A 16,424-nucleotide genomic window follows, 5' to 3' on the forward strand; every position below is an offset into this window, starting at 1 on the left:
TTAATATTTATTTATTATGTACACAATATTCTGTCTGTGTGTATGCCTGAAAGCCAGAAGAGGGCACCAGACCTCATTACAGATGGTTGTGAGCCACCATGTGGTTGCTGGGAATTGAACTCAGGACCTTTGGAAGAGCAGGCAATGCTCTTAACCTCTGAGCCATCTCTCCAGCTCCCTTGCGTGAGTTTTTTATTGACTGAGACATCTTCCCAGCCCAGCAAGAACCAGTTCTAGGAGGAGGTTTGTATTTATAAGTACTTAACCCACAACACTAGCGAGATCTCAGAAGACAGAGGTGAATGATGCATCTTAGCTCTGCTATCTCTTGTGGCTGCCAGACCCACTCTGGAACCTGATCCACAGCAATGCCAGTGCTCGACCCTCAGGACCACCGAGGAGCCAGCCAGTGCCAGTTCATGCTCCACCTGTCTTTACAGCAGTGTGATCTGTGACATAGCTTTGGTTATGTTTTGTTTGTTCATTTGTGTGTGTGTGTGATGGTCTCATGTAGTCAAGTGCTTTAGTTTTGTTTTCTGCAGACCTGATAAAAAATACCCTGACCAAAGCAACTTAAAGGAGAGGTTTTTTCCCCTTTGGGCTTACAATTTCAGGTTACAGTTCATCATGGGGAAGCCAAGGCAGAAATTTGAAGCATCCAGTCACATCCCATCCCATCAGGAGCACAGAGCAATGGATTGAGGCATGTGTGTCTTCTACTCAGTGTGCTTTCTTCACTCCTGTGCAGCTTAGAGCCCCTTCCTAGGGAATGGGGCCGCCCATGGTGGGTGGGTATTACCACCTCAATTTATGTAAGATAATCACCCATAGACACAATCCTAGATTGTGTCAAGTTGGCGATTAAAAACCAACTATCCGACCTAGGCTGTCCTCAAATTCCCTGTAGCCGAGGATGGCCTTGAACTCCTGATCCTCCTGCATCCAGCTCCTGAGTGCTGGAAATAGAGGTGTGTGCCACCATGCCCAGCTTTCATTGGTGGCTTTGGAGCAACAGGAAAAGCAAGTGAGAAGTCAGCCTGTCTGGATGAAGTTACAGAGTGGATGATGAACTCCTTTTTATTTCATTGAAATGCTGTTTGCTTTCTGGTAGTGCCACAGAGTCCCTCAAGGCTTATGACCGAGGCAGTGGTCCCTGCATGCCTTTTTCCCTTCCCGATGCCCACTCCTAGATTCTGCTTTAAAGCACCATTTATTTATTTATTTATTTATTTATTCATTCATTCATTCATTCATTCATTCATTCATTCATTTATCTATTTATTTTAGTTTTGAGATTATAATTTGATTACAACATTTCTCCCCCCTCCTTTATTACCTCCCAGATCTTCTCACATACCCACCCTGACTTTCCTTCAAATTCATGGCCTCTTTTCACGAATTGTTACTGTATGCATTTATGTGCATCCATATATATCCCTAAATATAACCTTGTGTGTGTGTTTTTAGGACTATTTGGCACTGGACAAGCAGTTGGGTGCTCTTCCCTGAGAAAGGCCTCCTGTCCTGCTCCCAGCTTGCCTCAGTTGTCCTTAGCTTGTGTGTAGGGTGGGGACCTCATAGGCTTTCCCCTTCTGGTGTGGCATGCCCGTTGGTGCCATCACTATCCTTGTTCAGCTTGGGCAGCCATATTGGTGAGACTTCATGGGTATGGCTTCTAATATTACGAGGAGACACAATCTCGCAGCAAACCCCCTGATGCCCTGGCCCTTACAAATGCTCTGTCCCTCTTCCAGGATGTCCCCTGAGCCTTAGGAAGCATCTGTGTTTTTAAGGCACACTTGGGAGCTGCTAACTTCGGATAGTCCAGTTTCACTTGAACATTTCTTACAACTAGCACCCGTGTTTCAGCATGGGGCCTCCGTGCCCTTGCCTGGGGTTTGGTTGGCTGTGCATTGTGCAGCATCGTGCTTCTCCCAAAGCAGCTGATTGTCTTGTTGGTGTGTGTGTGTGTGTGTGTGTATGTATGTATGTATGTATGTGTATATGTGTGTATGTGTATTGTGTGTATGTGTAGTGTGTGTGTGTATGTGTGTGTATGTGTGTGTATGTGTGTGTGCGTGTGTGTGTGTGTGTGTGTGTGTGTAGCTGCTGCAGCTCAATAGAACCGCCCTAATGGCATCACCCTCAGCATCCATTGAACAGGGACACACACACCGAGTGCCCCTGGGTACCAAGCTCCACACTGGGCCGTGTCTCACAGAGAGCTTGGAATGTCCCTGGATGATGTGGTGGGCGATGCTTCTTTTCTTGTTTGCTTTCCCTGAAGCAAAGACCTGTACTTACCTGGACGTGGTGAAGCCCATCAGAGCCACTGTCCCGGCATCTCCCTTCACACTCTCCTTATCTTGCCCCATCCGGGTCTCAGGTCAGTTCTTGAGGGTTGTGGCCACAGCTTGTCAGCAGCTTCCGGCTTCCTGCTCTCTGCCGTTTCCTTGGCTCAGCCCAGGCAGGCTGCTCATTCATCTTTGTAGCTTCCAGACCTCTGCCTTATAAGACCTGTTTTTATCCTTGGCTGAACTTTGTTGAGCTCAGGGAGCGTCAGCTGTTAGGAGAGAGGAACATGGCCTATGGAAGGGGCTTTTGGTCCTTCCCATTGACCTGCCTCCACCTCTACACCTACCTGGAGATTCTCAGGGAGCTGAGAGGGCTCTCAGGGTTCAGGACCTTTCTTCTACCCCAGTGCAACATTTGGGGAAACAGAGGCTCTGGAAGATTGCAGGGTGAGATAGTTGTGAGCTGAACTGATCCCTCTTCCTGAGCCCTGGGTTCTCCATAGCCTCACAGTGCCAGCCCCATATGGGACTTCATGCTCTGGGCTCTCCAGGCCTACCTTCCAGAGTGGAAACTAGTATGTTTTCCAGACTGCAGCCAGAGTGGCCGAGCACATCTTAGCCACGGTGCTCACCATCTGTGGCCACCATTTGACCTTCTGGAATGTTTTTGGTCCTTTGCTAGGGAAACTTTTGCGGATTCATCTGACCTCACTGGCTAGTTACCTGTTGTACGGGGACAGTGATACCACATCCATTCATTCAGGGGATGTGTATTGGGCACTTACTTGATACTTACCCTGCACTGGGCATGTAGAGAAATGTGGGCACTTAATTGATACTTACCCTGCACTGGGCATATAGAGAAATGTTAGTCAGGGGCCATCTCTGAAGGACTGAGATGTGGGTCTGTCTATGGAAGCTCGTTTCCAGGACCAGCTGGAGAGGGCCTGCACAGAGAAGGCATCTTGGAAGGAGCAGCACTTGGCTGGTGGACATGGCATGAATTAGAAAGGGGGGCTGGAAGGAATGGGGGTCCAAGGTGCATGGATCAGATTACACAGGTGACTCGGAGGTGAGATGCCCACTTGGATGGGAATCAGAGCAGAACAGTTGTAGAGGCCACCACAGCCACATGCAAGCGCCACGCTCACCAACTACGCTGGTTGGCTTTTTGTTGATTTTGACACATTTGGAAACAGGGAAACCTCAGGAGAGAAAATATGCTGCCACCAGACTGGTCTATGGGAAAACTGATGGTGCATTTTCCTGATTTATGACTGATGTGGGAGGTGCAACCCCTGGGCAGGTGGTCCGGGGCTGTGTCAGAAAACAGGCTGAGCAGGCCATGAAAACAAGCCAGTTAGCAGCACCCCTCCACGGTGTCTGCTTCCATTCCTGCCTCCAGGTTCCTGCCTTAGCTGCCCTCAGTGAAGTGTGACCCAGGTAACCCCCACCCCAGCAACCCCCAGGTTGCTTTTAGTCTATGATTTATCACAGTGATAGGAAACCCAATGAGGACACCAGCCCTCCTCCTTCAGATCTTTTGTGTATGTGCTTGGGCACGTATATTCTGCCAGATCATGGCTTCTGGGGTTACAGGAGACCCCACAGACTCCCTTCATCTGTGGGGAGCCTTATGCAGGGGTATAGAAGCATGGGCACCCTTCATCGTGATGTGGTCCACACTGCGGTAGCACCAGAAACACACAGTTAAAGACGGCTAGGACTGAATGTCCCTGTTTGAAAAACATTTCCCAGAAAAAACAAATGTTGGAAAGTTAAACATTTGGGCTATTAGTGCGGAACAGAAGAAAAACTGCATTTGCCTTTTAAATATGGGCACCAGCGTGGCACAGTGGTTCCAGGAGCATCCCACGCAGGACCCACAGGAGCCGTTGCGTGCAGTAGGGCCAGCCTTCAGTCTAGCAGAATGCCCGCTGTGACAGCATACATCCGCCCGCAGCGATGTCTCTGCAGCAGTGAGCTGAGGGTGGGTGTGGGTCCCCGAGCCTCCGTGTGCCCCGGGTAATGCTGGGACTTTTTGGAGCCTCTGTGTTAACCACCACTGTCTTGGCTCCCATTTCTGGGCTGTGAGGTGGATTACGATACTGAATTCTCCAGAGAACCCTGTGATACAGTGCAATCAGCTGAAGTCCCGATGTATGATGCGGACCTTCGGCTTTTCTGTGCTCCGATGCGGTGACAGCTTGGAGCCTCACCGGCTACAGGGACTGGACTGGCCAGGGGTAGGTAGCAGCAGCCTTCCACAGGCAAAGCAAACACAACACAGCCCCTTTGTGGGGAGCTCTCAGCTGGGACCTCGCTCCACTGGCCCTGATTATCTGGAGTACTGTACTGTAGGGAACAGCTCTTGTGCCCCAGAGCTACCCAGAGCCACCCAGAGCCACCAAACTGGTGGCCTTTAGCCTGTCCACTTGCCTGTTCGGCCTCACAGAGTAAACCACCGCTGAGGCTCTTGTCCACATTTCTACTTCATCTTTTGACTGCCTGAGCTTCCCTGTGGGTCCTGGGATTGCATGGATTTAAGCAACCGAGTGCCCCTTCCCCTGTGTACATCTGTCTTGTACAGCTTATAGAACAAGTCTTGGGCGGGGAAAGCTTGGGACTTCCTGTCTTCACTAACACACGATGAGCTTAGTGAGCATTCAGGATACAGGTGAGGGTGCTGGAAGCCCCTCTTTGGCCAGCCAGTGGGAGGTAGAGACGGGATTGCGCTTGGCAGCCTGGTACCTGGCCCTGCTGCCTTCCTCTGCATGCAGAGGATGTCAAGATGTATCAAGTGTACATTCTAGTTCTGGTGCTTGGCTCAGGGATGTCACTACAGGGCTGCAGGTATATCCCACACCTCCCCTGCCCAACTCTCACACTGTCCCCCTGTCCAGGTCACGCATGGGATGTTTTCCCATTCACATCATTGGCCCACATGGTCCATGCTGTGTGTACTATGGTTTGGTGGTCGCTGGCAGCTTGCTGCTGACTTCAGAGCTAGCTTTTTTCCAATGTTCCCCTAGACTGTGCGCCACGTTAAGCCGTCTGCTAACTTGAATCTCCCAGACACTGGCAAGCGTTTAAACCCAGAACTGTCAGTGATGCACTAAAAATGCAATCAGAGATTGTTACACTGTCTCTTATCCCACCCCCCCTCCGCTGTGTTCTGTGAGACGGGGAATGGGCAGGAAAAAAAGCAGTAAGCGGGCATTTTCCTCATTGTCATTGTGTTTAGAGCACACTAAAATCCCGTCAGGCGCAATGCACCACTCTGGGACCTGCACTGATAGTGCAGAAATATGCGTGCCTCTCCTTGAGTGTGGGGAGCATGCCGTGTGGAGGCAGTGCTTCCTATGGCATGGCACATGGTATCAGTAAAGAATGGTAACCTCTTTGGAGGGAGATTAATGTCAGGACTTAGGAAGCAGGCTCCCACTGGAGCCCCCCAGCAGGTCCTGTGTACCCCACCCTGGCTGCCCCTGGAAGCTTGGTGAGAATTCTCTTGGACTCTATGCATCTGGCAAATGCAAAGGAAAAAAGCCACACGTCGCCCTCATATTCTCTCCTGATGGACAGTTTGTGGTCTCTTTACCCACTGAGACACCCTCAGTAAGCTAGAAGGGGTGGACAGCAGAGGGTCACTGTGCTGGCATGATAGGGTGTGCCCACCAGTTCTGAAGAGCCAGGGGAAGAGGGTGGTTTTGAGGTCAAGGGTTGGGGATCAGCGTTCTGATGCACCCTGCAAGGCCACCTGGTGTGTTTCCTATTGCCGGACTTAGGGTGTCCTTCAAACCACTGCTCTATTCTTCCTCGGTGTCCCCAAAGTTCTCCTGTCCCTCAGAAACCCTTGTGGGGTACATCCCAGTAGAGGCTGGCCGTGGTGGTTTGAGTAAGAATGGCCCTGATAGCCTCACATGTTTGAATGCTTAGTCATCAGAGAGTGGAACTCTTTGATAGAATTAGGAGGATTAGGAAGTGTGGCCTTGTTGGAGGAAGTGTGTCACTGGGCTTTGAGGTTTCAAAAGCTTATGTTAGGCCCAGTCTCTCCCTGCTGCCTTCAGATCAAAATGTAATACTCTCAGCTCCTTCTCTAACACCAGGTCTGCCTGCATGCTGCCATGCTCCCTGCCATGATGAAAATAAAGCCTCCGAAACTGAAAGCCAGGCCCAATTAAATGCTTTCTTTTATAAGAGTTTCCCTGGTCATGGTGTCTCCTCACAGCAATAGAACAGTGACTAAGACATTGTTGTCAAGGCTCTGCCTGATCAGGAGGCCAGAGTTCAAGTCCTAGGTCTCCACTGTCCCACGCTGTGACCTTCAACAACTCCTATCCTTTCAACGGCTTCACTTTCTACTCTACCCCACAAAGGGCATGGGCCTCTGCAGGTCCCTAGACTGCTCTTGTCAGCTGCAGAGCCCTGTCCCTGAGATGGAGATTTAGCTTTAGAAGAACGTCTGCTAGGGTTTGCAGCGTAGAAGGCCTGGACTCAGGCTTCTAGTAGAGTCCAGCAATGAAGAACACGGGCTTCCAGCCTACTGTGCATTTGGCCAGGCTGTCCAAGGTCTCAGCTGCCTCTGGACTGAGGAAGACAGGGACAAAGAAAAGGCATTTGGACTCGGCTGCTACCCTGAGCCTGGAGCAGCTATCTAAGTCATCTGCTTGCTCCAACTGCCCCCAGCTGGGACCTTCTAATGGCTGCCTCTTCTGGCTTCCCGCATGTGCCGTTCCCGGCTCACCAGGGTGACAGTGTGACTTGGTCTTAGATGGTCTGTTCTGATCACCCCCACCTCTGCTTGTGGAACATCCCTGCCCCAGGGGCCACACTCCTGTCTGGGCACTGGAGGCTCCGGGGCTGTCAGACCTCTTCTCTGCTGGGGGTGGGGGCAGGAGTTGTACAGCTGGGCACTAGGGGGGCGCACACACTCTCTGTGTGCAGGCAGAGGGTGGGAGGGTGACGCTTTTACTGGGAGCTTCCGGCATCTTAGCCACACTCAGGTCAGTGAGGTTCTGGGTTGTGGACTAGAAGAGGAACCTGTAGCAAGGGATCATAACCCTAGGTCAGAGGAGGGGGCTTCACCCAAGTCAGTGATGACCAGGCCACTAAAGAGTCTTCGTCTGGCTTTCAGTCTTTCCATCTGCCACAGATGGACCTTGAAGATGGATGAAGGAAGGGAGTCCCTGGCAGGAACAGTTGGAGGGAAGGATACAGGAAGATGTGTAGTAATAGGAGTGGCGGGGCTGTGTCCCCAACACCCCAGCCGCCTGCCCGGCTAGCTTATGCCCCGAAATAATTACACACAAATTGTATTCATTTAAAGACTGCTTGGCCCTTTGCTCTAGCCCTTACTGGCTAATTCTGATATCCCGATCAACCCATTTCTAATAAACTGTAGCACCGGTCTTACCAGGAAGATTCTAGCCTATGTCCATCCTGGGTTGGACCTTCATCGCGTGTGTCTGCCAGGGAGCTGGGCATGGCATCTCTGCTGAGGCATCTGCTCCCGAGAGGAGAGCTGTCGAGTCTGACCTCACTTCCTCTTCCTCCCGGCATTCTGTTCTGTTTACTCCACCTACCTATGTCCTAACCAATAAAATGAGCCAAGGCAGTTCCTTTATTAGCCAATGACCTTCCTCCATCAAAGATGGAACCTCCTTTGATGTGAAGGAGACAGTCAGAGCTATCCCAGGGTGGACTGACCTCTAACAGTGTCCCTCCACCCATCTCTCTGCTTATCTACCTGTGTGTCCATCTACCCACCCACGTTGGCATGCATGCATGTAAAATGCACCTTTCAGTCACCCACCCTTACGTATGCTCCCCTGCCCCACCTACTCATTTAATCATCCATCCATTCACCTACCCATTGACTCTTTCATCCACTCACTAATCCACTCACCCATCCTCCCTCTTACCCCCACCTACCCACCCATCCATTCGCTCCCCACTCAATTACCCATCCACCTGCTCATTCACCCACTAACTACCCACTCTCCCATTTATCTGGTCATCCATCTGCCCATCCATCCATCCATCCATCCATCCATCCGTCTGCCCATCCATCCGTCTGCCCATCCATCCATCCATCCATCCATCCATCCATCCATCCATCTGCCCATCCATCCATCTATCCATCCATCCATCCATCCATCCATCCATCCATCCATCCATCCATCCATCTGCCCATCCATCCATCCATCCATCTGCCCATCCATCCATCTACCCATCCATCCATCCATCCATCCATCCATCCATCCATCCATCCATCCAACCATCCATCTGCCCATCCATCCATCTGCCCATCCATCCATCTGCCCATCCATCCATCCATCCATCCATCCATCCATCCATCCATCCATCCATCCATCCACCTATTCACCTGTCCGTCTGTCCGTCCGTCCATCCATCCATCCACCCATCCACCCACCCACCCATCTATTCACCTATCCATCCATCCATCCACCCATCCACCCACCCACCCATCCGTCCGTCTGTCCGTCCATCCATCCACCCACCCACCCACCTATTCACCTGTCTGTCCATCCATCCTCTCACCCTTCCTCCTAATTACCCAGCCACTCACCTGCTGAGAGACAAGGTGGCATGATGGCTCAGGAAGTACCTCCATGCTGTCACACGGGTGCCAAGTGTCTGCTGCCCTCCATGGTTTTTGGTCACCCTGTTGCTGACTTCTCTTATGCTTAGGCAAGCCAAACCATTTTGCTCAGATATCAAAATGAACGAAAATGCTCCGAGTCTGTAGAGGTCACAGGCAGCTGGTGAACTGCCAATTCCAGCTGACCACCCAGACAGATGGACTCATGGCTAAATCTCCATCTCAGGGACAGGGCGCTGCCTCTGACACCCATCTTGTTGAAGGGAATGGATTTTTGAACCCGTCAGACTGGGAAGGTAAGCTCCGGCCTGCTGCCTGGCCTCGGGTGCAGGAAGTGACCCTTGGTGCGCTATTATAATCACTGAAGACTTTGTTCCTCAGCTCTCCTTGTCTGCCGGAGGGAGCCCCTGGGGGGAGCTGACAGCTTCCTGCACACCCAGCCCCCAGGGAGTCACTGCTGCAGAAGCAAATGGAATTGTGCAGTTGGTGTAATTTGATGATTTGCTTAAGTGGCATCCCCAGTTAGAGACATGACAGAAATCCATTAGTGTGGCTCCGCCCCCAGCTTCACCGGCTCTGGAAGTAGGATGGATGGGTGCTGAGAAACAGAAGCCAGGATGAATCAGGAACAGTGGCAGCCAGTGGGTGTCCGTCTTGCTGGGTTCTCTTGTCACCTGTGCTTGGGCAAGGGCTGATGAGGTTCCCAAGCTGATTCTGGTGGCCTTGAAGGACTCTGAGCCAGTGACCCAGAGGTACTGAGCTGGTCAACACCTGTAGTATTGTCCCCACTCTGAGATGTGGGGCCCCCCAGTAGGCCTCAGCTCTGAGGCCCTCAGACACGGAATACACTTGATGACCTCTACCTCAGATGACTCTGTGGGCAATCAAGGTCTCCATGACACCGGGACAACTGCCCACGTGGGCTCCGGACATGGGTGGTCTGTACTGCTCCTCCCTGCCGCTCTGCCCCCTTGGTCCCCAGCTCTGGCAGCTACCTGCCTCACTCAGCTACAGTGCTGCTGGTGGCTTTATTCACCAGGCTTATGCTAAGAACAGAGATGGGCGGAGCTAACACCTTCACTCCCCTGATTCTGGGGCTTTCCAGCAAGGGCTAAGCTGTGGCTAACCTCAGGATGGGGTTCGGAGGCCCCCATCTTCCGCATCTTCACTGGGAGCTCCCAGGCCAGGGCACAGTGATTGCAAGGCTCCAAATGCCTCTGACAGTAGATGGCACCTCAGAATGGGTGAACTGGACTCTGTGAGATGACAGGACTGGTGGGGTCTGGAAAAAATGGGTATTTTCATCTGATCTAAGGGGTACATAGTCAGCATGTCATGACTGAGCTAGGATCACCACACATTAATAATAATAAAGTAATAATAATAATGAGATATCAGATAAGTGAAGTTTTATTGGGAATCTCTCAAATTTTTATTTCTGGAAGCAAATCCAATTAAAAACAAAGTTGTACCAAGCTAAATATATCTGGAGAGGGGATGGGGCTTGTAGCTTCTATTGGACAAATTCTGGCTCAGAGGAGTTGATTTCTTTTTCCTTTTGAATAACAAAAGTTTTTATCCATTTCCATTCCATGTGTTCTGTGGAGCCAGAGTTCTTACAGGGGAGGTGTTCCTGTTTCCTTCTCATGTGTGAGGAAACCGAAGCATGGTTTGGTGTGAAGCCACACGGGGTTAATAGTGGAACTGAACCAGGGACTCGAACCTGTCCCGTCATTATGGCTTCCCGGAGCTGATCAGCAGGCTTGGGGGGATTGAGCCAGTGTGCAGACTGGGGATGTGTGCACCTCTGGGGTCCCCTATGGCCACACTGCCCTGGCCAGGTGGAGAATGAGTGGTTGCTCTCAGTTTTGTCTTGACTGTCAGACAAGCGGCTGGGCAGGTTGTGGAAGTCTCAGCGGGGCAGGCTTGGGGAAGTGTGTCACCAGCTACTAGATTGTTCTGTTTGGGTACAGTCAGAATGTGTTATCAGGGGGAGCTGGGGAGTTCGTGCCAGGCTAAGTTACAGGAAAGAACTTCAGGGCAAATGAGTGAGGAGCAGAATCAGGGTTTATTAGATTTAAAATTGTGTCTGTGGGCATACAAGTGCACCAGCTACAGAGGCCAGCAGAGGGCGTCAGATCCGCTGGGACTGAAGTCATAGGCAGCTGTGAACGCCTTCCGATGTGGGTGCTGGGGATAGCACTGAGGTTCCCTGGAAGAGCAGAAGCTTTTTTAACTGCTATGCCATCTCTCCTCCATCTCTCTAGCCCCAGAAGAAATTTTGACAGTTTTAAGTTTGGGTATTAGAGGGGGGGTGTAACTTGGGCAAAAGATAGTATGCACTACTGTACCCCAGGTTTGGGGGAAGAGAGGGAGAGAGAGAAAAGAGTATGGGAGAGGGAGGAGGAAGAGAGAAAGAAGGAGTTGACTTTAACTGTCCTTCCGGTAGTCATGGATGTGTTTTAGTGGCTTCTAACTTACATCTCCAAAGGTTTCGAAGGGTCTCTCTGACTTCAGAGGGCGGCTTACGGAGTACAGTAGCTAGGATCATGGCTGATAAGGTAAAGCCCTGGGTCACAGGGTTACGCAGGGAGTTGAGAGTTGGTTTCCCTGTGAACAAAGTTAATTGCCTTGTTAGCGAGACTCGCAGGAAACTGCAGGTGACACGCGGAAAGAAGTGAGGGCGCATTGCAGGTGGCATGCACGGGCTCTGAGTCCAGCTTGCTGCCACGCTAATGTCGTTTGGAGGATCTCCGTGTGAAAGGGACACTGACTATGTCGGCAACCTGGGTCCTCCGCTGGCGAGAAGCTTCAGGTAGACTCGGTGGGTGAGGGGCTAGGGTGGGTGAGGGGCTCCTTTCCGTTCTCGTGTCCCCTGAATTTTTCACCTTTCTGTCTTTCGCGGGTTATGCAGCAGGGAGTGAATACATTCACAGTGTATTACCTGTCACCAGGCCCTAAGCCTGACCTGTCTGCCCTGGAAGACCCCTGAGGGTAGAATCAAGCTTCTTCCCAGAGTGCACATCGTGACCGAGTCTCAACACAGTTGTTGAATCTGATTCTAAATCCTGAGTGTGGGTTGCTGAGAAGACAGACAGCAGACCAAACTTGGTTCTTCTGTGAATGTGCACATGTAGGCTGTATGTGTTTGCATTTGTGTGAGTGCGTGTGTGTGTGTGTGTGTGTGTGTGTGTGTGTGTGTGTGTGTGTGTGTGTACGTAGGCCAGAGGTCAGTCTCCATGTCATTCCTCTGGCACTCTCTGCCTTGATTTTTTTTGGCAGGGTGTATCATTGACCTGGAGCTCAGCAGGTAGGCTAGGGCAGTTAGCCAGTGAGCCCAGGGACCCACCTCTCCCCACTTCACCAAGAACTGGGATTACAAGTATCAGACCTGGATTTAAAAACAACTCAACAACATGGGTTCCGGGGCTGCAGCAAAGCAGAGCAAACATGTCATCAGTTAAGCAATCTCCACAGCCAACATTTTGGTTTTTTATCCAAACTGGGGCTTCCAGAGCCATCACAGCTTCCTGAGCGTAGCAGCCAAGGCAGAGGGCTGAGCAGCGTGGAGCCTGGGCATGGAGCGAGGGCAGGGAGAATGGCGTTTTCTGGGCTGATGGGGTGGTGGGGGGCCTGTACATAGGCACGGCCCTGTCACTCCAAGGCTATTATCCTCCTGTTTTTTTGTAACTTGTTTTTATTTATGTATTTATTTATTTATTTATTTATTCATTCATTCATTCATTCATTCATTCATTCATTCATTCATTCATTTATGAGACAGGGTTTCTCTGTGTCCTGGCTGTCCTGGAACTCACTCTGTAGTCCAGGCTGGCCTTGAAGTCAGAGATCCTCCTGCTGGGATTAAAGGTGTGCGCTGCCACTACCCGGCTAGTTTTTTTGTAACTTGATCATGTGGTTCTCGGTGTGAACTATGTGGGTGACATCACCCCGTAGCGTTCCAAAGGTTGGGCATTTCTGGCCCTTGTTTTGACTGTGAATTTCATGTCGGTGCCGCTGGGCACTCAGGGTTTCCTGGGTGCAGCATCTCTGAAGGTCTGAATGGGGCGCTACAGTTTCTGTTGGGATGTGTAGGCTGAGGAGCCCAAGATGGAGAGAGCTGAGAGACTTGGTGGCAGCCTGGAAGCAGAGAGGGTGAGGCTGGCACCCTGCAGTTTAGGTGTGGGGAGGCCCCTGCTCCTGTGCTCAAGGACTGATGACCAGTAGAGCCAGGGGCAGTGATGGGGCCTCTGCCTCCTCTAATTCACAGCACAGGATGGGGGTGGGGATGTTCCCAGCTCTCTCCCTTAGATGGCTCTGTGGCTTCCAGAAGGGCTGCCAGCAGCCTGCTCTGTGCGTGTCCACCCCACAGGCAGCCTGCCCTACGAGTACAAGATCGTGATTGCGGGCAACCACGAGCTGACCTTCGACCAGGAGTTCATGGCTGACCTCATCAAGCAGGACTTTTATTACTTCCCATCCGTGTCCAAGCTGAAGCCGGAGAACTATGAGAATGTCCAGTCGCTGCTGACCAACTGCATCTACCTGCAGGACTCGGAGGTCACGGTGCGTGGCTTCAGGATCTACGGCTCCCCGTGGTGAGTGTGCCTGGCTCCCATCTTCACCACCAGTTACGGCGAGAGAGCGGGTGGCGGTGACTCCAGTCTCCTAGAGGTGCTAGGGACCCAAAGCTGAGACTCAGGGCCAGTGCAAAAGGGACAGAGGATCTGGGACTTCATTTTGCCTTTCTCACTCTCTGTCTGACCTTAGGCAGGCCACTGTTACCCCTGGGCCTCAGTTTCCCATTTGGAATCAAGGAAGGGTGACATCACTTACATCCTCTGTTTTACACACAGGAAGGTGCCATTGTCTCCAACTCCCTGTACCGTCTGTGGTGACACAGACAGGTAGGGGAGGGGCTTCCTGGCTTTCTGACATTAAACATGATCCTTTAGCACTAGGGACCTCCCCTTTCTGCCTGTCTTCTGTCCTCCCACAGAACGGTGTGTGGTCGTGGGGAAGACGATTGATCTACCTAACTGGAGAAAGGCATGTGGGATCTGCAGCTGGATTCACCACGCACGTTTCTGTGTGGGGACGGCAGCTGTTTGGAAACATGCACAGTGAAGCCTTATTCTGATGGAGACCCAGGGATAGGCTGGGACTTCTCGCAGAACTCACCGGGTTGGGTGGTGCTCAGAGTGACCATGGGTCCGGACTGTCTTTGTGATGGTCAGTGTGTCTGTGACGTGGTATTCACTGTAAGGGTGCAGCTGCTGACTGCAATGGGGATGATGGCGAAGGTGGTTGTGATGGTGATTACAGCGGTAGTCATGATTATGGTGCTGGGTATGATGTCGTGATGGCGGCAGTGGTGATGGTATGATGATGGTGGTGGTGAGGTTGGTAGCGATGAGGATGGTGGTGGTGATGATCAGGTGATGAACAAGATGGTGGTGATGCTGGCTGTGGCATCACGGTCCATGGACCGAAGCCTTCACAATGCTCTTGTGGGGCCGGTTTGTTGGATCTTTCTACAAGTAGACAGATCTGTTGGCCCTTGAGTGGCCATGGGGTGTGAAGTGCTGGCCAGGTGAGGGGAAGCACTTCAGAGGAGATGGATGACCCCAGCCTTGGGAGAGGACAAGTGTTCACGTAGGCAGGGAGGCAGAGGTACTGACTGGGCATAGATACCTGCAGGGTGAAGGGCTCTAGGTGAGCCATGCAGATACAGCACATCAGGGAAACCTGATGTCATGTTTGATGCCCCTGGCTATGGGGCTTTCTGGATCTTAGAAAGCCCAGGAGGGGAGGCAGGTGCCAGCCTGACCCGTTCTCCAGGGGGAGCCTGCTGTCTCTGCCTGGGGCTTGTGATGCTTAAGGGTTCCATGTACTCTCTGGTGTCTGTGAAGGTTCTTTGGGCACTTAAGGATGTGTGGGATTTGAAACCAAGAGCAAGGAGGTGAGAAGGTGGCTGAGGCTGCCTGGCAGGCCACAGGGGCCAGTCTGGAGCAGCCGGCTCATGCAGCAGCTCAGCAGGAGGGTATAATGGGAGGCGCGAGCAAAGGCTTGGGTCCTGAGGCTGGCACAGTCTGGACAGGGCAAAGGTGGAATGGGGCCAGTGAGAGGCGGAGGCCCTGTGTATGAGGTCAAGAATCAGGACTGGCTCTTTGCTCTGTGGTTTACAACCTACCACACACACATACACACACACACACACACACACACACACACACACACACTATATATATATATATATATATATATATGAGTGTATGTATGTATATATATATATATATACACACACACACACACACACTCTACACCACACAGATGCCACACACTACACACACTCATACACCCCTCCCCCACAATACTACACACACTGTATACTCACACTACATCACACAGATACCACACACTATACACACACCACAATATAACACATACATCACATACATACACTGCACCACACACACATGACACACTGCACACACATACACTACACCCCCTACAAGTTCCACCTTAAGAAAAGGTATTGTAAAGGTTAGATGCATGATTGGGAACCAAAACAACTGAGTTTAATTTTAGCCTCACATTTTGTAGGTTATGTGACCTTGGGCATCACTGTGTGACCTCTCAGAAAAGGGGTGGCAGTGTGCTCTCCTCCAGTTGGTGGCCATAAGGTGTCAGAGGGCTCCCCTGAACCCATGGCAATTGCCATAAGTGCTCAGAGGATGGAGACCTGTTTTATTTGCTTGTAAGATAGGATGCCCTTCCTACATGGTCTAGTGAGAAGAATGAGGGGGTTAGGGGAGGTGGGTAGGGTTCTCAGGGTCTGACCATTGAGCAGACAGACTCATCAGAGCCCTCCTGATAGTCAGCTGGGTGGCTCAGAACTAGGGCTTCCTAGGTGTGTGATCCTCTGTCCAAGGGAGGTCATAGTCCGTCACTGAGCTGGCTTGGGGGAGGCCAGCTGCCAGTTCAGCTACTGTTCAGCTGCTTTGAACTCCAGCCACCAGTGGCCCCACTGTGACTTTCAATGTGGACATTTCTGGCCTCTCTAGTTCCTGGCTTCCCCCAGGCCCAGCGATCAAGGGGCCCTTTTATCCTGGTCACAGACCTCTGTCAGCAGGAGCACATGAATAGATAGGATGTGGGGGGGGGCAGGGGGCAGCAAGCAAGTGTAGTTGTGCTCCTGAAAGGGCTCGATGGAATCCAGAACACTCTCTGTTGCAATGGGCTTTAGAACTGGGACTAAAGGAGGTGTGGCTAGGGGAGGGGCCCCTGTATTTCTCAGTCTGTCTGTGCTTCAGGACCAGGCTTTCCTTGGCCTAGTGTCTGTTTCCTTGAGGCCACCTAGGGCTGGGAGCAGGTGGCGGGAGGTGACACACAGCCTGATAAAATGGCAGTATTTCACTACACCTTCAGCTGCTATGAGCTGATTGCTTGGATCTGCTTTTGCAGAATTAGTCCCGAGAGCTGTCCCCTCTCCTCTGGGACCC

The 16,424-nt window shown here is 51.7% G+C and overlaps 1 protein-coding gene across 4 annotated transcripts in view; it reads left to right on the forward strand.

Annotated features, from left to right (window-relative positions):
• Mpped1 (metallophosphoesterase domain containing 1) overlaps positions 1-16,424 on the forward strand; it is a 77,888-nt gene that overhangs the window by 42,086 nt on the left and 19,378 nt on the right. For all 4 annotated transcript variants that reach the window (XM_075960197.1, XM_075960194.1, XM_075960195.1 and 1 more), the window contains exon 4: positions 13,292-13,517. In XM_075960197.1, the coding sequence (XP_075816312.1) occupies positions 13,292-13,517 (226 nt within the window). The remainder of the gene's footprint in view (positions 1-13,291; positions 13,518-16,424) is intronic.

This window comes from Microtus pennsylvanicus, chromosome 2 (genome assembly GCF_037038515.1).
Source record: "Microtus pennsylvanicus isolate mMicPen1 chromosome 2, mMicPen1.hap1, whole genome shotgun sequence".
Classification (NCBI taxonomy): domain Eukaryota; kingdom Metazoa; phylum Chordata; class Mammalia; order Rodentia; family Cricetidae; genus Microtus; species Microtus pennsylvanicus.